At 48.9% G+C, this 22116-nt stretch overlaps 1 protein-coding gene across 2 annotated transcripts in view; it reads left to right on the top strand.

Moving 5' to 3' along the window:
• LOC142296997 (cytochrome P450 2C5-like) overlaps positions 1 to 22116 on the top strand; it is a 150592-nt gene that overhangs the window by 28269 nt on the left and 100207 nt on the right. The window contains exon 2 of one of the 2 annotated variants that reach the window (XM_075341199.1): positions 412 to 608. In XM_075341199.1, coding sequence (XP_075197314.1) covers positions 426 to 608 — 183 coding nt within the window. In that variant the 5' untranslated portion in view covers positions 412 to 425. Of the gene's footprint in view, positions 1 to 411; positions 609 to 22116 lie in introns of those variants that run through there. The other variant, XM_075341198.1, reaches the window with a different exon arrangement.

Raw genomic sequence — 22116 nt, forward strand, 5'->3', positions numbered from 1 at the left:
TGGCAAGTGCTTAATTAGATTAAGAAAACCCAAGTGTTCTATATAATCTTTCAGCGACTCACCCATCACACAAGTCTCTTATCAATAGTACATGTGCACCACCATCAACGTCATAATTTGTGCGATCGCGCACGCTGTGTTTGTCCAAGGGTCAGATACCAATAACTAGTTTTGCAGTTATTTTTGATCACTGGAGGAACGTTCTAAAAAAAATTGTAAACTTTACATAAGTAGAAAATAACTATATAAAGGTTTCTTGATCTGCTCTACTATTTGTGCAATGTTGGTGATATGAAAGACATGTCTGAATCTGAAATGTTATGTAATCCTGAGATTATCAGTGGTTAGGAAGGTACATGCCCTCAGCTATAAACCATGCACTGTAATGTAAGACTCATTTCTCCACAACAGGTTCATCTGAGGACATGTGGCCCCTCGATCCAGTCATAGTTCTTCTGTTTCTCATCACATTTATCTTCATGGTAATTGTTACATATAAACAGAAGGAACGTGTTCACCCGAATTATCCTCCTGGTCCAAAACCATGGCCAATAGTAGGAAATATTCCCATCCTGGATGTTCAGAAACCTTACTTATCATTTCAAGAGGTAACATTTTAGGATCATTAACATTTATAGGTGTTTCAAGTTGTACTGTACATAAAAAGGATGCATGGAATGTCTGTCATGATGACTCTGAGATAGCGGGGAATCGGGGCTCATAAGCTGACCTTCTTCAAGCTAGGGGGCCCTATGCTATCCCTAGCCTCGGGATACTCCTAATGGTGGAGAGGCCTGAGTCTCCTTCCTGGCCCTGCTCCTGACCAGTGCTGATCATATTCCCTCTCCTCCTCCCATCTGGGAGGTACAGGACAGGAGTGTGATGAAAACAACAGAAATAGACATACAGGGGAAACCAAACTCTGTCACTCAGCATGCACACACAGAGGTATAAGACAATAAGAGACTAGGAGGAAAACAACAGCTGGAAGGAAGCAACAAGACAACAGGGGTAAATTCGACAACCGCTCCAAGCAAAAAGCAACACTTTCAGCAGAAAGTCTGGGACACCAAAACTCACAGACCAACACAGAATAAGCTATAGCTGTCATGAGTGGAAGATTTCATCTAGCATAAATAGGATGTAAGCCAATGAGATAAGTCTTCCCACGACATGTGATCAAAGAAGCCTAACAAGCAGACCAGGAGAGAATAACTCCCACTAGCCTGCCTATGAATTAGCACACAGCAGGTCAACACTCAAGTCTGGTAGTGTTGATCCTAGACACCAGAAAAATCATTGGGCGGAGAGTGACAAAATCTTCAATGTGAACAGAGCTTGACACCACCATGACTGTCAGTGAAGTTTATACATTTATATAATTTTGGAGGTACATGATACTTTTAATGGTATAAAAACTTTATGGTTCCAGTCTAAAGTTGAGAAACAGAGCTTCATAATTCTATCCCACTTTGGGTGTATAGTAACTTAAACAGATGAAAACTTTACAGTGGAAAAGGGCTTGATGAATAAGCCTTTAATTTATTTATTGAGCCACAAACAAGACCATGTGTAAGGGGTTTTCCTGGCCAAGGTTTAGTACGGGAAGCCTAAACACCAGATATCGGTGGGTACCTGTATGGAAGTGCGTGGTGTCATTTCTCTTGATTGATGTAACTACAGACTGCAATCTGACGATTAACATGGCAGACCTGGATCTGACAACTTCTAGATAAATTAGAGAGGCAGAGTTAAGAAAATAAACTTTTCTTAACTGAATTAACTCTTAAAATGTACAGCCGGTAGCAGGAAGGTCACTTTGGTACAATATCTTCTGCACAGTACAGAGGTACAAACTTTGCAGCTAGGAGTGGCGACACATAGCTTTGTAGTACGTGTTACTCTGAGGCAGCAAACTTTAGTGAGGATCTCCATCTTCGCTTATGGTTGCTGCATGGGCCGAGGTATGTTACGGCAGCACCTCACAACTATTCATATCATCTAGTTCATAAGGGCTACATGGGTGTCAGGATTCTGTTGTCCTTCTGTGGATTGACCATTAATGGTTACTATTATTCTCTTTGTTAAATTGGGCTACAATTCCTTTCCTTACTACTGGAGGCTGTTATTGTGTTCTGTAATAACCTTTTAGTAAGATGTCCGATATTAAATGTGTGGAAATCATCTTGTTTTCTTGTTACATCTTCTTAAAGCCTCATGGAATATTTACTCATTGCTTGAGTGTTGTGTCAAGCCTTATGTCTACTTCCAGTCTCGTCTCCAGCTTTACCCACACAGTTCCCACTCTTTTCAGGATTGTTTCCCTAACTCCCATTGCTACACCCTAAAGGGGGCTTTACACGTTGCAACATCGATAGCGATATATCGTCTGGGTCACGTCGTTAGTGACGCACATCCGGCGCCGTTGCCGACATTGCAGCGTGTAAACCCTAGGAGCGACGATCACCGATCGCAAAAACGTCAAAAATCGTTGATCGGTAACACGTTGCTCATTTCCATAATATTGTTGCTCCTGCAGTTATGATGTTGTGTGTCGTTCCTGCAGCACCACACATCGCTATGTGTGACATCGCAGGAACGACAAACATCTCCTTACTTGCGTCCACCGGCAATGCGAAAGGAAGGAGGTGGGCGGGATGTTATGTCCCGCTCATCTCCGTCCCTCCGCTTCTAATGGCCGGCCACTTAGTGACATCGCGGTGACATCGCTGTGATGCCGAACGCACCTCCCCCTTGAAGCAGGGATTGTTCGGCGGTCACAGCGACGTTGCCGACCAGGTATGTGCGTGTGAAGCTGCCAAAGCAGTATTGTTCGCTACTGCAGCATTCACCAGATATCGCATGTACGATGGGGGTGGGTGCTATTGCGTTCGACATCGCTAGCAATTGCTAGCGGTGTCGCAGCGTGTAAAGCCCGCTTAAGACTTCTACCACTGCTTGCTGTTCCCTATGCTTGCTTGCTCCTCCAGCCACTGGATTCCAGTCATATTCAACCAGTGTCGTAGCTATGGGTCAAGGTGGGTTGCTGCGGCTCCTTTTGAGTGTAATGGCAAGCCACCCACTAAGCAGGACCCTGAGCTACCCCGAATCCCTTTACCCGGTATACAGGGATCTGGAATTACTGCAGGGTCCAGGGGTTCACTGGCTATGGTAGGCTGCAGTCCAGAGATGCGGATATTTGACCGGCAGAGGTAAAACCGAGATGTCAGGCAAGGTATAAAACAGCAAGCAGGAAGAATGTCCGGAAAACAGGCCAAGATCAAACCGAGATGTCAGGCAAGGTACAAAACAGCAGGCAGGAGGGACGTCAATAAATAAAGCCAAGTTCATATGAGACATAAAGTAAGGTGCACAGTACCAGGATGGATGTGGCTCAGAGCAACACAAGACTATATCTATATCTATATCTATACTATATCTATATATATATACGACTATATCTGGCAAAGGTCCAAGAACACTGAAGGATATAAAAAGGGTGTGGTGACTTCCCATAGGCTGAAGTAGGAGCTGATACTAGCTGGAAGGCACACACCCCTATAGTCAGTCAGCAGTACTGCAAGTTCCAGCCAGACCAAGGTTGGGGAATGTGTGGCGACTCCGCCCACCAGAGCCACTGGAACTGACCTCTCCTCCATCTTCAGCACTGCCTGCAGCAGATATCACCGGAGCAGGCCCTGGTGAAGACGTGACAGTAGAGCGGCGCCTGGTGACTGGGGCAGACATCACTGGAGCAGGTCCTGGTGGAGACGTGACAGTAGAGCTGCACCTGGTGACAAGGGCAGACGTCCCCAGAGCAGGCCCTGGAGATGTGACAATGAGCACCAGTCTGGACGGTCTAGTCTTCATTCACTAAGGCTTCCAGGTCTGGCTAGCACTTGATTTCCCATTAGGGATAATGCTTTCTAAAGACACCCCACTTGACTGCTGTATGAGGATACTTCTACCACTTGGTACTTGATTACTTCAGGACTTGCTTCCCGAGTATAATCTTCTCTCTTCTTACACACAACACTAGAGATAAGCTGACCCGTTGACGTTCAGTTTGGTGGGTTAAGCTGGACTTTAGATAAAGGTCTGGACCCGGACTTGACCTGAACCCCAATGGAAGTTACTGATTGGGCAGTTGAAACTCTCCTCCCACATGCAACCAGTCATAAGCAGAGTATTTCTGGGGGAGGGAGAGTAGGGTTATTTTTGTGCACACTACATCCGATCACGCTGTTCTTACCCCCAGTGTGAGCCATTCAAACACTGCAAGCAGCTTACTCTGGGCCGCGTATCAAGTGTACCTGAGTATAATGATTCTCAATCAAGTAGTTAGCATACGTAAACCTCCTGAACCCCAAACTCGAACACTTTACTGTTCGGGTTTGCTCCTCTCTACACAACACCCTAAACAATGCCCCAACATGCCGAGTCCCTGTCCCACATGTTTTGTAGCTGTTAGACAGCAAATCAACATGAGGGGATTGCATGCCATACACGCACCGTAATGCCGTAGCCATGTTGTCTACTGGCATTACTGAGATTGGCTGGTTCATCGCATCATTGGGTCTTATATAAGACCGGAAGAGCAATGCCTGGCACAATCTCCTCTAGAAAAAGTTCATGGACATTTGATCTAAGAAGAAGAGCTTAGATTAGATAGGGCATATAGGCAATGTTTAATTGCTATAGCATTAATTGTATACCTCTACTGCACCATTTAAACAAAGGTCCTTTTCAGGACTAAATATTGTCCTTTCTCTTGTAAAACAAGAGTTACATGCATTTAGTGTAAGGATAGCTACGGGAGCAGGGATAGTTTTGGATTACAGGTATATTGCCTTAAGGCCGCTTTACACGCTGCGACATCGCTAATGCGAAGTCGTTGGGGTCACTGAATTGGTGACGCACATCCGGCCGCATTAGCGATGCCGTTGCGTGTGACACCTAAAAGCGATTTTGCATCGTCGCAAAAACATGCAAAATCGCTCATCGGTGACATGGGGGTCCATTCTCAAATATCGTTACTGCAGCAGTAACGAAGTTGTTCCTCGTTCCTGTGGCAGCACACATCGCTCCGTGTGACACCGCAGGAACGAGGAACCTCTCCTTACCTGCCTCCCGGCCACTATGCGGAAGGAAGGAGGTGGCCGATATGTTACGTCCCACTCATCTCCGCCCCTCCGCTTCTATTGGGCGGCGGTTCAGTGACGCTGCTGTGACGTCTCTGTGACGCTGAACGAACCGCCCCCTTAGAAAGGAGGCGGATCGCCGATCACAGCGACGTCGCCGGGCAGGTAAGTACGTGTGACGGGTCTGGGCGATGTTGTGCGGCACGGGCAGCAATTTGCCCGTGTGGCACAACAGATGGGGGCGGGTACCCACGCTAGCGATATCGGTACCGATATCGCAGCGTGTAAAGCCCGCTTTAGAGTATGTGCACAAGATCAGTGTCTGTTCAGGCTTTCACGTAGCTGAATTTCCTCACGAATTTCACAGTGCTTCATGTCACATACTGCTAGGACAAATCAACTGTTGCTGCTCAAATTTTTGGGCATCTCCCCTCATATGCCTCTTAAAACATGCACATTAAGAGGCCAGAAGAAGCCATAAATGGAAAGGTAAACAGCTCTTCAGATTTTTCAATCGTGGGGTCACTTGTCTCACCATGATAGAAGGAAGGAGGATCAGGATGAGGATTATGTTGTTTTGACTCTTGACTAGTTAGACTGGACAGTGTGGATGACGGACTGGAAGCATTATCTGCCATCCTACTCACAACCTGTTCTCACTGTTCTGGCCTCAACACTGGTGTCCTGCTCCCCCCTGTAAAGTCATAGAGGAAGCTATTTCTAAATGACAAGTGTCTGTGATGAGCTCCTGGCTTACTGCCACGGCCTCTGCATGGCCCACCATTAGCAGGACGTCCACTTTCACATCCTTTCCCTCAGGCCTTTTGCATTGTAAATTATGCATGCAGTTAAGACTGTTATTGGTAGAGAAGAGAATATATTTTTCAGCAAGCAGAAGATTGTGTATTCCTTCAGGCCTGTTATACACGATCCCTACTCCAGCAGCTTGCACTACACTAAATGCATCTAAGAGCGGTTTTATTTGAGATCAAATACAATTTTTAAGGCTTCAGTAGCACACTATATAAAGCTAGAATCAGTGCCTACAGGCCTGTAATATACAAGGACTTTGCGAAGACTGCAGCACCTTTGCATGAGCTAGTGAGGGGAACAGCAGGAGGTTGCAAGAGTCGGCCAATCCAGTGGGAGCCAAGGCAAAAAGAGACCTTCCAGGCCCTGAAACTCATGTTAACAAATCCTATCCTGGCCTATGCAGCTTTCTCTCAACCCCTTGTATTGTACACAGTTGGTAGTCTCTACGGTCTTGGAGTGGTGCTGGCCCAGGACAAACATGGCCATGGATGAGTGATTGCCTACACCAGTTGAGTCCTACAAGACTCAGAGACGAACCCCAATACTTACAGATCATTCAAACTGGAGTTGCTGGCCCTGGTGTGTGTCATGACTGAGAATTTTGCAGAGTACCTGTCGTGGTTGGATATTTATGTACGGACGGAAAACAACCCATTTCCTCACCTCAAGAATGCAAAGTTAGAAGCATTGGAACAACAATGTATCACATAGATGTCCAAGTATAAGATATCCTGCTAGTCGAAGGCAGAGAATATGCATGCAGATGCGGACTCCTTGTGACTCGCCCACCCCAGGGCTATAGGACACCCGGTGCCGGGCCGGACAAGTCCGGGGGTAGTCAGTGGTGGCGGGGCCCGACTCCGTGACCCTGGCGGGGTCAACTAATATGGCTGCTGTGTTGGGGGTGATTATTAAAGTTTGTATTCGTGACGCCACCTGTGGTTTGCGGCTATTAACCCGCCGCTGCTGTATGGGGCCTCCGGGGCTGGTGGAATGGCAGCTTGGATGGTCCTGCTCCCCACAGGTGGAGCGGTACCCCGGGGCAACCGTTGGTGCTTATTACAGTCTATGAGGGTGTTGTAGATGGTGCAGTGCAGGCGAAATAATGGAGGCAGCACCAGGGGGTGCAGTTTCAAGATGTTTACTCACAGTTCCTGGGCTGCAGCACACTGGTGCCTTTGGACTGCTGGGTCCCACTGTCAGGGACCTCCGCCGATCCCAGATAGATCTGGGGGTAAAAGCCGGTGCACCCTTCTACTGTGTCTCTTCCCTCGGCTATCTTCAAAGCCTTGACTTTTCTGGTTGAACCTGTCTTGGCCTCCACTATAGGTTCTGGGCAAGAAGGCTTGCCTGGATGGTACTCTGCCCTCTTCCCAGGGGTTCTACAGTGGGATGTGGCCCTGGGCGCTTGCAACCACCCTGGGCCTCAGTGTTCACCTTTGGAAATTACTTCCCTTCCTCCAGTTTCTAGGGACCGTTCCCTGTATGCAGCCTGATCCCTCCACCCGATGACTTAGTGGAACAAGCCACAAGCTTGAAAGCCTTGCAGTGGCCCTGGAATCCTTTCTGTAGTTCTCTGCTTTGGTGTCACCTGGGCCTAGCCGGGCCCCAGGGTCTCTACCAGGAAGCGTCACTTTCTCGTGCTGTTTCACTCCTCACTCCTCTCTCAGACTATCTGCCTCCTCTGCCTCCCGCAGACTTCTCACTCCCTTCAACTCCAAACTCTATCTCAATCTGACTAAACTTGACCTTCCTGTCTCTACTCTACTCTCTGCTGGCTCCTCCCACCCTCCCAGTTGCTAGCCCCCACCCTATGGGAGAAGGGATGGGTCTTACGGCCCCCCCAGCATGCAGCATGGGGGGGTAGCTGCCACTATCCCCGGTCCCTGTGTGTGCCTAACAATGGGTGTAGTGTGGATTTGCCTATGGACCGGCGTTTACTCCTTTCCTTACCCAGGATGGGACATCACACCTCTGGCTGAGGTGCAATGTCTCTGTGGCAACGGAAGCCTCAGGGGCGCCACACTTGAGCTTTGCGACAGCTCATGTGGTCTCTCAAGATTCAGGAGATCACCAATTAAACTGAGTGCTGGGGTACCCAAGAGATGAATGGGTTACGCTGCAGCAGTTCCATCGTGAGCTGGCAGAGTTGTGAAAGTGGCTGCCTTTAGGCCAGAAGCCCAATAGAAAAAAAAGGGCTGCCTTATCGATCAGTGCCTTATAAACCTTCAGCCAATGAGAGTGGCTCTGAATGAAGAAATATACAGGTGGATACAGTTGCCCTGAGAATTCATGACTATGTGGCAAGTAGTGATTCCATAGTGGAGGGTGTCAAGCCTAGCAAAGGAGGCTCATTAGAGGGGCGTTAACTTTGGGGCAGAGAGAAACTTCCATTGGTTGCAGTGGCTCATGAATTAGCCTAACTACATTGAGTTGTGGAGGAAGTCTGTCGAAAGTGCCGGCAATATGAGTTCACTAAGCCTCTAGGAAAGATGGCACCCACTCAAGGGATAAGAATGTCTGAGCCACTGGAAGTGTTAGTGATTGACTACCTCATGGTTGGCCTGTCTAATAATGATTGTGACTATTGCCTGGTGATTACAGACCACTTCACAAAGTTTGCAGTAGTGACCCTGACTTGGGACTAGACTGCTGAGTTAGTGGCACGAGCCACTTCGTCCATCCGTGTCTATGGCTGCCGAAAGAAAATCCTTTGTGATCAGGGGCATGTTTTCAGGGCAGAATCATGGAAGAGCTGCATCAACTCTATGGCATCGATAAGCCAAGAATGATGCACTATCACACTCATGGGAATGGAGCCTGCAAACGTTTCAATAGGATGTTGTTACAGATGTTAATAATGCTGGAAGATGATCGGGAAATAAGGTTGCCTGAATTGGTTCAAGAGTTGGTGTGGATAACAACAAAGTTCATGTCGAAAACCAAATATAGGAGGGCACCACTAATAAGTACAGGATCAATCCTATGCATACGAAAGAAATCAAGTGTGCCGCAGAAAAATGAGGCATGCCACAATAGGATGATCACAAAAATAAATGAGAAATCTTTATTGAAAATATACAAGAGCCAACAGACAAAAACAATTAAAAACAATTATAACAGCTCTAAGTGTATAAATGACAGCTGTACAAAACAGCTGGAGCACGCCAGACCAAGAGAGCCAAGCAAATGAATCACAAGTAATTATGACCTATAAAACATAAGTACAGCTGCCAAAGTGAATAATGAATAGCCAACAGGTGGCTCAGCCAGTAAGAGCGTGAGTAATAGAAAAAGATAGACTTCACTACAGGTAAAAAAATAAGCTGTCACAAAACATAAGACTGAGGATACGGCAACTACCTGTACGTATCAGAGGCTGAACGAATCAGGCATCTATATATATAATTGCCTTATTCTGTCTGTCTGTCTGTCTGTCATGCTCCAAAATTGTGTCCTTACGGTGACACAAAGCTGATTGGCCGCTGGGCTCTCCATGGCCCCGCCCCCCCACACGGATTGGCCTCTCGCCCCGGCTCTCTGCAGGCCCCGCCCCCTCCCGCAATGCACGCTCGCTCTTGCCCAACTGACACGTAGCTCTGACTCCCAGGTGAGTACACACACACACATCAGATCACACTCACTCTCACACACACCTCACACATCACATCCACACACTCACAACATCCTGGGATATCGCTTGCTTCTACACCGGCTCCGTCACGATCCCAGCAGCGCCAGACATAACCTTGCGATGCTGGGATCTTCACGGAGCCCGTGAACGCTGTTAACCATTATACACATCGGGTAACTAAGGTCCCTTGGTTACCCGATGTGTATCATAGTTAACAGTGTACACCGGCTCACACTCACTCTCACACACACCTCACACATACATCACATCGCATCCACATACTCACAGCATCCGGAGATATCGCTTGCTTCTCGGCCTCGATACTGTGCTGTTGTGACCTTCCAGGACCTGTCGGAGGATCACATGGCCAGAAGCATGTGGTATCTCCGGATGTTGTGAGTATGAGCGTGTATGTGCAATATCGTCAATGTGTGTGTGCGTGAGTGTATGCGATCGGGTGTGTGTGCGTGAGTGTATGCGATCGGGTGTGTGTGAGTGTATGCGATCGGGTGTGTGAGTGTCGGCAGAGGAGCATGGCGTGCTGGAGGAGGCTGGGAGGAGAGAGGCTGATCCTGGGGAAGGCTGGGATGGAGAGGCTGATGCTGGGGACAGAGAGGCTGATGCTGGGATGAGAGAGGCTGATGCTGGGGACAGAGAGGCTGATGCTGGGGACAGAGAGGCTGATGCTGCGGGGAGAGAGGCTGATGCTGGGAGGAGAGAGGCTGATGCTGCGGGCAGAGAGGCTGATGCTGCGGGTAGAGAGGCTGATGCTGGCGCAGCATGGCGGATGGAGCACGTTTGGGAGTGCGCAGCATGGCGGATGGAGCACGTTTGGGAGTGCGCAGCATGGCGGATGGAGCACGTTTGGGAGTGCGCAGCATGGCGGATGGAGCACGTTTGGGAGTGCGCAGCATGGCGGATGGAGCACGTTTGGGAGTGCGCAGCATGGCGGATGGAGCACGTTTGGGAGTGCGCAGCATGGCGGATGGAGCACGTTTGGAAGTGCGCAGCATGGGGGATGCAGCACGATGGGGAGTGCGGAGTATGGCGGATGGAGCATGTTTGGGAGTGCGCAGCATGGCGGATGGACCACGTTTGGGAGTGCGCAGCATGGCGGATGGAGCACGTTTGGGAGTGCGCAGCATGGGAGATGGAGCACGATGGGGGGTGCGCAGCATAGGGGATGGAGCACGATGGGGAGTGCGCTGCATGGGGGATGGAGCACGATGGGGAGTGCGGAGTATGGCGGATGGAGCACGTTTGGGAGTGCGCAGGATGGGAGATGTAGCACGATGGGGGGTGCGCAGCATAGGGGATGGAGCACGATGGGGAGTGCACACCTCCCCCCAACACACACACGCGCGCGCACTGCACAACACACCACACACACACAGACACACTGGGAACCACAAACAACTGCCCTACACAGACACCCACACACAGACAACGCTGCACACACAAATATACGCACATACCGCACAACACACACATTGCACAAAACATACCTCCCCCCAAAACACACCACACACACACAAACCGCGCAACACACACACACAACGCTACAGACACACAGCGCTCCACAAACAACGCAACACACAAACAACACCGCTCTCACCCCCGCCACACCCAGACAACACCCAGAACATGTACAGCGCCCTACACAAACACTTGGTAACTACACACAACAACATCTATATATATATATATATATACATATATATATATATATATATATATATATAACAAAAATCATACATGAACTACACAATACGTAAATTCTAGAATACCCGATGCGTAGAATCGGGCCACCTTCTAGTATCAATATATGTACATGGGGAATGACTTATGAGCTGCACTGATCATGAGAGGCAAACGGAGTTTACAATGGTGGAGAGCCCCCAACATGTGCCTTCTCCATGGATAAGTGTCAGTTAGTGCAACTTGCACCTATTTAAATAAAAAGGGAATAGTCATTACGTGTTGCAGTTGTGCAGTGACCGGCAATATACCGTTTGTGCTGATAGAGAGTGACATGGCGAAATTGACCCGAGCGCACATACGCAAACTGTAAGTTAATGTGAGACCATAAAGACTTGCTTTGTAAATTGGGAGTATACAACTGCGACTGCGTGAGCAATATACGTCGCACAGGCGCCTCAGGTTCCTGAGAATAAAAGGATTTTTTATCTGAGTACAATGAATGAATGAATGATTTGCCTGTAATTTACATCATAGGTGACCACAGATGTAAGAGACAAAATGAGAAAATAAATCCAGAAAATCACCTTGTCTGAATTGGCAAGATTTTTTTTGCAAATTATGGTGGAAAATAAGTATTTGGTCAAAAACAAAAGTTCATCTCAATATTTTGTTATTTATCCTTTGGTGGCAATGACTGGTCAAACGTTTTCTGTAAGTCTTCACAAGGTTGGCACACACTGTTGGTTGTATGTTGGCCTATTCATCCATGCAGATCTCCTCTAGAGCAGTGATGTTTTGGGCCTATCTCTGGGCAATACAGACTTTCAACTCCCTCCAAAGGTTTTCTATGAGTTGAGATCTGGAGACTGGCTAGGCCACTCCAGGACCGTCATATGCTTTTTATGAAGCTACTCCATTGCCCTGGCGTTGTGCTTGGGATCATTATCATGCTTCCATGTTCTTGATCAGATTCATGCATGTCTTGACTGAAATCTCTTCTACACGATCCCAATGTTGGTGCATACTGGTCAACTCACTTGGGTATGTACACAGCTTTTTCTTCAACTCTACTCACAAGTGTTAGATTGGGCTGAGGTCTGGAGACTGTGGGGCTAACCCTTCACCTCTGCTTCATTGTCATTGAACCAATTATTTGCCAATCTCGACGTATCCTTCATAACGTTGTCCTGCAGGAACATACTGTCATCCCTTTCATACCCATAGTAATCGAGTGTATGAAGTAACTCACATATAGTTCAACATTGAGAGCACCATAAATCCTGGTAAAATATTCAACGCAGTGAAGCGCTCTATATTATCAGGCTTCGTCCACTGAACTTGAAAGTTCCTACAATTTCTTAATCCATTAGATCTTTTTCCTCCATTTCTTCCAGACACATTTGAACCCATCAGAGTCTAATCTGTTGACTTGCCTCTAATCACTCCAAATCCCCATTTCCAATCTTCTACTGTCCACATTTTGTACTTTTTTTTGCAAACTCAAGTCAATGCTTCTTATGACAAAATTGAATTCCAGGTACTTCACCTTTTTTTAGGCCATCATTCCAGACTTGTGTAATATGCATTACATGGTTCTTGCATGGATCTCTGTGATCTCACTATTGAAGCATATCAGCCTCCTCCACTGCCATGTTTGTCGCGCAAGAACTGATAGAACCGTGTGATGAGTCAACTTGTTTTTCACCTGGATGTTCACCTCTTGGCTTTTGAATGGATGGATGGACTTTATTTTCTATTGTGCAACTGTCAGGGCACTCACATGATGTAGTTTGGCAATTTTCTTGCCCTAGACACTGCTATCAATGAGATAGATGACGCTGTTTCTCTCTTCTTAGGAAATTTTCTTCCTTGTTACTTCTTGATTTGAACTAGTGAGCTTTCACTTGGAAATCAACCTAATAACACACTGAACCATTAGGGAATGTGAAAACAGGTTGTAAACCATTTTTTACCACCACCAGGAGCAAAACAGTAACAATGCATAGACATGACAAGAATCTGCATAATTAATCATATGTGTGACGATCTGTCACTATGTGACTTGTGACAGCCTCAGGGCTAGCTTTTCTTACCACCTCTGACTATGCATATTAACCGTGTTTTTTTGCCTTTTGACCACATTAGGGGTTAACTCCCTTTTCTGTTGTAGCAGCAGACTTTTTGGTTCCGTTCAGCTGTCTGCTCTTTACCATTTCCGGCCTGGATAAAAACCCTCTGCTTCCTGAAGAGAGTAAAGGCTGCTTTACACGCAGCAATTAATCGTGCAATCGCATTTGCGATCGCACACGCCCCCATTGTTTGTGCGGCTTGTGCAATTTGTTGCCCGTGTCGCACAAACTAGTAACCCCCCATCACACTTACTTACCTTCCATACGACCTCACTGTGGGCGGCGAACATCCACTTCCTGGAGTGGCAGGGACGTTTGGCATCACAGCGACGTCACGCGGCAGCCGGCCAATAGAAGCGGAGGGGCGGAGATAAGTGGGACGTAAACATCCCACCCACCTCCTTCCTTCCGCATAGCTGGCGGGAGCCATGGGATGCAGGTAAGCTGAGTTCATCATTCCCGGGGTGTCACACGCAGCGATGTGTGCTGCCTCGGGAACATTGAACAACCGGACGTTCAATTTTTACAAATTGAACGACGTGTATGTGACCAACGTTTTAACGTTCAATCTTGGTCGCACGCAGGTTTCACACGCTACAACATAACTAACGATGCCGGATGTGTGTCACTTACAACGTGACCCCGCCGACACATCATTAAATATATTGTAGCGTGTAAAGCCCGCTTAAATACCAAATTACAGCCAATTTTACTGAGTAGGGACTAAAATTAAAAAGTTGTCTAATATCAAGATATAAGTATAATCCAACCACCTACTACTCAGAAATAGCCATGGATGTAGTGCTTCAAGTTATGAATACGAAAACCAATTCACAAAAATATCAACCAGGATAGAAGGTAAAACATACGCTTTATTTTGAAATACATAAAATATAGGGTGTCATACAGGGAAAGTGCACTAGATGGCAGACCAAAACAGCAGAAGAAAGCCGGTTAGGACATATACACCGTGAGCAGAATTATTAGACAAGTTGTATTTTAGAGGGTTTTTTTTTATTATTCATCAACAACTATGTTCTCAATCAACCCAAAAGGCTCATAAATATCAAAGCTTAATATTTTTGGAAGTTGGAGTGGGGATTTTTAGATTTGGCTATCTTAGGAGGATATCTTTTGTGCAGGTAACTATTACTGTGCAGAATTATTAGAAGTAAAATATATCTTTGTACCGTGTTAGCCAGTATAGTACAGAATATATTAGGCAACTTAATAAAAAACAAATATATTTCCATCTCACTAGTTTATTTTCACCAGGTAAACCAATATAACTGCACAAAATGTAGAAATAAACAGTTCTGACCTGTAAAAACAAAACCCAAAAAATTAGTGACCAATATAGCCAGCTTTCTTTATGATGACACTCAGCAGCCGACCATCCATAGATTCTGTCAGTTGCTTGATCTGTTTACGATCAACATTTCGTGCAGCAGCCACCACAGCCTCCCAAACACTGTCCGAGAGGTGTACTGTTTTCCCTCCCTGTAGATCTTACATTTTATGAGGGACCACAGGTTCTCTATGGGGTTCAGATCAGGTGAACAAGGGGGCCATGTCATTATTTTTTTATATTTTAGACCTTTACTGGCCAGCCACGCTGTGGAGCAGTTGGATGCATGTGATGGAGCATTGTCCTGCATGAAAATCACATTTTTCTTGAACGATACCGACTTCTTCCTGTACGACTGCTTGAAGACGTTGTCCTCCAGAAACTGGCAGTAGGTCTAGGAGTTGAGCTTCACTCCAACCTCAACCCGAAAAGGTCCCACAAGTTCATCTTTGATGATACCGGCCCATACCAGTACCCCACCTCCACCTTGCTGGCGTCTGAGCCGGACTGGAGCTCTCTGCCCTTTACTGATCCAGCCTCTGGCCCATCCATCTGGACCATCTAGAGTCACTCTCATTTCATCAGTCCATAAACCCTTTGGAAAATCAGTCTTAAGATATTTCTTGGCCCAGTCTTGACGTTTTATCTTATGTTTTTTGTTCAGAGGTGGTTGTTTTGCAGCCTTCCTTACCTTGGCCATGTCCCTGAGTATGGCACACCTTGTGCTTTTTGGTACTCCAGTAACGTTGCAGCTCTGAAATATGCCCAAACTGGTGTCAAATGGCATCTTGGCAGCTTCATGCTTGATTTTCCTCAATTCATGGGCAGTTATTTTGTACCTTTTTTGCCCAACACGCTTCTTGCGACCATGTTGGCTATTTGCCATGAAACGCTTGATTGTTCGGTGATCACACTTCAAAAGTTTGGCAATTTGAAGACTGCTGCATCTCGCTGCAAAACATCTCACAATTTTGGACTTTTCAGAGCCCGTCAAATCTCTCTTCTGACCTATTTTGCCAAAGGAAAGGAAGTTGTCTAATAATTAAGCACACCTTATATAGGGTGTTGATATCATTACACCGCACCACCCCTCATTACAGAGATGCACATCACCTGATTTACTTAATTGGTAGTTGGCTCTCAGCCTATACAGCTTGGAGTAGGACAACATGTATGATAATTATCATGTGATCAAAAAAACTCATTTGCCTAATAATTCTGCACACAGTGTATAATAAAAAACCAAAGGTATATAAGACAGATCAAGTATTCCAGTAAAAAAGCCAAGTGTAAAGTCAGTGCATGCTGGCAACCGAGATATAGCTAAGTCAGAACATTGGCGCCTATAAAAAAAAAAGATATTCACCTAACCTGTGGATAATTCCACCTGCTGGAATGGTGCCAGGTTCCAGATCCAACGTATGTTTCGGTTACAAAATATACATCACAAGAGGAGCTGGGGACATACACATTGCTGGGGGACATACATGTTACTGAGGGGAGCATAACATTACTGGGGCATAGGTGTTACTGGGGTGGCATACAGCTCTGGGGGGCATACACATTACTGGGGTGGGTGGCATAGAGCTATGTGGGGGCCACACATACAGCTTTGGGGGGCCCATACAGCTCAAGGGGACGTATAAAGCTTAGGCGGGGGCATAAATCTTAGGGGTGCCGCACACATGGGTCTGGGGGGCTGCACACATGGCTCTGGGGGTCCAGCACATAGAGCCCTGGGGGCACATACAGCTCTGTAGGGCTCACACAGCTAAAGGGGGGCACTTAAAGCTCTGGGGGGGGCCTATACCGCTCTTAGGTGGCACATACAGCTCTGGAAGGTGGTCTAATTGTTGGTCTAACGCGCGTCATAACAGGATGAAAATTCAGTGTATGAAGTCCAACCTGAAAGAGGGAAGAGGCAACAGAAAGATTGCTACATCACAACATGCTCCGTCCCTGTGTGCGAAGGAGACAAGAGACTGGGACAGGTTGCTGAACCTCCGAAGGAGCAGAATAATGCTACACCCAGTAGATTTGTGGGTACTGATCATGAGTGATGGGTGGTGCTTGCAGTATCAAGAGAAATACCACTACCACTTCAGCCTGAGTCAGAGGATGTTAGGGCCAGGTGGACGGGCAGACCCAGGAGGTGGATCCACTGGGCTGAACACCTCACCGAAGGCAAGGTGCCCGGTAGCCGGAGCACTACGGGTAGCAGGACAGTCCGTTCAGAGGAGTGGAGTGTAGAAGTCCCTGGGACCACCGTCTTGACAGAGTCCCAAATTGTTGTAAAGTCACGGACTACAGCATCAGCAGCAGGGACATTCGAGGAAGAGGATACAGGTAAAGGGACGGAAGGCTGAAGTCCGTAAATGACATGGAAGGGAGAGCTGGAGGAGGACTCACTGACGTGGTGGTTATGGGAGAATTCAGCCCAAGGAAGAAGCGTGGACCAGTCGTCGTGATGGGCGTTAACGTAGTGACGTAAGAAGGAGGTCAAGATCTGATTGACTCGTTCCACTTGGCCATTCGACTGAGGATGGTAGGCTGAAGAAAAGTCCAGAGTCACTCCCAGATGTCTGCAGAGAGCCCTCCAGAAGCGGGAGGTAAACTGAGTTCCTCTGTCGGACACAATGTGTGATGGAAAGCCATGCAACCGGAAGATGTGCTGTATGTAGGCATCAGCGAGTTCCTGGGCAGAGGGCAGTCCAGCCATAGGGACGAAATGAGCCATTTTGGAGAACCGATCCACCACGACCCATATGACTTTGTGTCCGGAGGACAGGGGCAAGTCCGTAATAAAGTCCATTGCAATGTGTTGCCACGGAACGGAGGGTATAGGCAGAGGCAGAAGACGACCATATGGCAGGTGTTTGGGCGTCTTGTTCCTGGCACAAGAGGAGCAGGCTGAGACAAAAGAAGCGACGTCCGTGCGAAGGGATGGCCACTAGTAGTGACGTACAATTATATTCCATGTTTTCTTCTGACCAGCATGGCCGGACATTTTCGAGGCATGGCCCCAGTGCAACACTTTTTGCCTGTCAGTCTCAGAGACATAGGTCTTCCCGGGCGGTATCTGGGCCAGGGTGACAGGGGCCACCGGAATTATTTTACTTGGGCAGATGATGGGCTGGGATGTCTCCTCCTCCTGTTCCATGGGCATGAATGACCTGGACAAGGCATCTGCTCGCACATTCTTGTCCGCGGGTCGAAAATGGAGCTGAAAATCGAACCTGGCAAAGAACAAGGACCACCTGGCTTGCCGTGGGTTCAGTCGCTGAGCGGACCGCAGGTATTCCAGGTTTTTGTGGTCTGTGTAAATGATCACGGGGTACAAGGCTCCCTCCAGAAGGTAGCGCCATTCCTCCAGAGCCAGTTTGACTGCTAATAGCTCTCGGTCACCGATGGTGTAGTTGCGTTCAGGCGCTGAGAAGCCCTTGGAGTAGAAACCGCAAGTAACCATCTTCCCGGAGGAGGACTTCTGCATGAGCACTACTCTGGCTCCCGAGGAGGAGGCATCCACCTCCAAGGTGAACTGTCGGTTTAACTCAGGACGGTGGAGCACAGGGGAGGAAGCAAATGCCTGTTTCAGGGAGCCAAACGCGGCGTCGGCCGCAGGTGACCAGTCCTTTGGATTAGCCCCCTTCTTGGTCAAGGCGGAGAGAGGTGCAGTCAGGGCAGAGAAGTGAGGGATGAACTGACGGTAATAGTTTGCGAATCCAAGAAAGCGTTGGATTGCCTTCAGTCCGGAAGGAGGGGGCCAGTTGAGAATGGAAGAGACCTTTTCTGGGTCCATCTGCAGGCCGGTATCGGAGATTACGTAACCCAGGAAGGGAAGAGAAGACTGCTCGAAGACACACTTCTCGTACTTGGCGTACAGACGATTTTCTCTAAGTCTTTGTAGTACCAGCTGCACATTCTCTATGTGGGTCTGGAGGTCCGGAGAGAAGACCAGGATATCATCAAGATACACCACCACACAGACGTAGAGAAGGTCCCGGAACACGTCGTTCACCAATTCCTGAAAGACTGCTGGTGCGTTACACAGGCCGAAGGGCATTACACAGTATTCATAGTGCCCATCGCGAGTATTGAATGCGGTCTTCCATTCGTCCCCAGAGCGGATGCGGACCAGGTTGTAGGCACCCCGAAGATCCAACTTGGTAAACACACGAGCTCCTCTAAGCCGATCAAACAATTCGGGGATGAGCGTCAGGGGGTATTTATTTTTCACGGTGATTTGGTTCAATCCCCGGTAGTCAATGCATGGGCATAGGTCGCCCTCTTTCTTCTTAACGAAGAAGAAGCCTGCTCCAGCAGGAGAGGAGGATCTCCGAATGAATCCCCTTGCCAGGTTCTCCGTGATGTAGGCAGACATGGCCTTTGTTTCAGCAGGAGACAGAGGATATATCCGTCCTCGAGGTGGTGTAGTTCCCGGGAGTAGGTCGATGGCACAGTCATAAGGACGATGTGGCGGCAGTACCTCTGACTCCTTTTTATCAAAGACGTCCGCGAAGGACCAATAGGCCGAGGGCAGTCCCGGTAGGGACTCCGGAACCGGAGGTCGTCGGATGGGCTGTATAGTCTTCAGACAGTTCTCGTGGCAAGAGGAGCCCCATCGGGTGATTTCACCAGTACACCAGCTGACTGATGGTTCGTGTGTCCGTAACCAGGGGAGTCCCAGCAGGATTTGATGAGACATGTGTGGGAGGACGTAGAAAGCGATGTTCTCGGTGTGCAGGGCACCGATACGTAATTCCACCGGCTTGGTGATCCACGAGATGGTGTCAGAGAGGGGTGTCCCATCTACAGAGGCAATCACGAGGGGTTTGTCGAGTGGAGTAACAGGCACCTGGTACTTGTCCACCGTGGCCTGCTGGATGAAATTGCCTGCTGCCCTGGAATCGAGGTACGCCTCGGCCGTGAACCGCGTCTCTCCCGTTGTTACTTGAACAGTCCACGTAACCGGGTCTGAGAGAGTCCCAGCACCTAGGGTGGCCTCTCCTACCAACCCTAGGCTTTGGAGTTTCCCAGCCTCTCTGGACAGGAGTGTAGAAGGTGTGTGCCCTCTCCGAAGTAGAAGCAGAGGCCCTTGGCGAGCCGTTCTGCTCGGCGTTGTTCGGACTGCCGCAAACGGTCAATCTGGCATGGGTTCGTGGACAGAGACACCAGACGACGCTGACTGAAGTACGGCGGGCTTCTGCGGAGGAGAGGAATGGCGTATCGGACGTCTCTCACGGGACACCTCTTTGGATCGTTCCTGGAATCTGAGGTCCACGCGGGTGGCTAGTGCGATCAGGGCATCCAGGGTGGAAGGAACATCGCGGCCTGCCAGCTCGTCCTTAATACGACTGGAGAGTCCTTCCCAGAAGGCGGCGGTGAGGGCTTCATTGTTCCACCCCAATTCTGAGGCCAAAGTGCGGAAGCGGATGGCATACTGCCCCACCGTCATGGTCCCCTGACGTAGCCTGAGGAGTGATGAGGCGGATGCGGCGGCACGTCCGGGTTCGTCAAAGGTAGTTCTAAACGCCTGCAGGAAGTCCTGGATGTTAGTGGTCACAGGGTCCTCCTTCTCCCACAAGGGGTTCATCCAGGCCAGTACCTCACCCTCTAGATGGGACATCACAAACGCCACCTTGGCTTGGTCGGAGGCAAACAGGTGCGGAAGCAGCTTGAAATGGAAGGAGCACTGGTTTAAGAATCCTCTGCAGGTCTTGGGATCTCCGGCATATCGGGGTGGAGAGGCCAAGCGGAGTTTAGAAGCTTCCGAGGTAGCCGCCACGGGAACCGTGGCCGTGGACTGTGCAGTAGTAACCTGAGATGCCAGGGACATGGCAGTTGCTTGCAGCGTGTTCAGGCGGGTATCCACCGAGGACATGAAGGCCAGCATGCGGGACTGGGTCTCGCGCTGTCGTACGAGTTCCTGCTGCAAGGTGCCCAGCTGGGTGGCTAGTGCTTCGGCGGGATCCGGGGCCTGTTCTTACTGTTAGGGCCAGGTGGACGGGCAGACCCACGAGGTGGATCCACTGGGCTGAACACCTCACCGAAGGCAAGGTGCCCGGTAGCCGGAGCACTACGGGTAGCAGGACAGTCCGTTCAGAGGAGTGGAGTGTAGAAGTCCCTGGGACCACGGAGTCACTGAAGGTAGTCCCGGTGACGGAGCTCAGGTTCGGAGGCCGAGATGACGTCAGGCAGAGTCCGGAACCGACGGAGCGAGAAGGTGGGTCACCACAGGGATCGGAGATGGTATGAACTGACGGGATGGCAGACCGTCACCGTTCGGGGTTCGGGTATCGTCAGGACCGGTTGGCAAGGCAGGAGTGGCTCTAGGAGAGAGATAGGTAAGTATACCACAAGACACAAGGAGACCTGACTCCTAGCTTAGCAAAACACGAAGAACATGCCCCGTCCACTTGGAAAGGATCTCCCTATATACCCTGTACCTGATTCTTCAATATCCTGTTGGAGGACACTGGCCCTTTAAAAGAGGGTCAATGACCGCGCGCGCGCCCTAATGCGCATGCGCGAGGCCCGGGTGCCAGAAGCCAGAGCAGGGAGCGGTGAACAGGAGGCAGGAGAGCCGGGCTGGAGCAGAGTTGCCGACGGGCGCCGGGAGCGGGGACCGGGCTGCCTGGGGACCGCAGGTGATGGGGCATGGAGGCTGTGGAGCAGGGGACACCTGGCAGAGGAGCCGGGGAGCGAGGCAGGGGAGCCGGGGAGCGTGGCAGGGGAGCCGGGGAGCATGTCAGGGGAGCCGGAGAGCGTAACAGGGGAGCCGGGGAGCGTGACAGAGGATAAGGCAGAGGCTGAACCCTCAAGTGAAGTACCTGAAGGTCAGAGAGTTCTAGCTGAGAAAACAAAGAGGGCCCTTGCAGAAGTGAGTATGACAATTAGCTCAAAACCCACCAAGTGTCAGAGCGAGATCTGACCCAGTTCACACAGCAGTTTCTGATGCTATACAATAGGTTTCTTGTTAGGCTTTTGAGTTTCTCTGACTGGTTTGGGCATCAACAAAGCTGTGTTCTCTTTCGCTCAGGCTTACAGGAGTTAATTTCTGCTAGCCTGGTGATTGTGTCTGGAGTCACATGTTGTGAGAGACCTATCACAGCTACTCCCCGCCCTTTATAAGATAATTGATTTTATCCTTCCATGCCGATTATAGCTTATTGCGATACTGGTCCTTGTGTTGTGATGGTCCAAATTCTGGAGATCTTCTGTGCGCTATTTGATCCATCATGGAAATATTCTCATTGTCTTTTTATTTCCTCCCTATTCTTTATTTACTCCTGAGCACATATTGTATATACCTCTGTGTGTGCTTGCAGTGAGTTTGAGTTTTGTTTTTTC

Source organism: Anomaloglossus baeobatrachus, chromosome 3 (genome assembly GCF_048569485.1).
Source record: "Anomaloglossus baeobatrachus isolate aAnoBae1 chromosome 3, aAnoBae1.hap1, whole genome shotgun sequence".
Lineage (NCBI taxonomy): Eukaryota > Metazoa > Chordata > Amphibia > Anura > Aromobatidae > Anomaloglossus > Anomaloglossus baeobatrachus.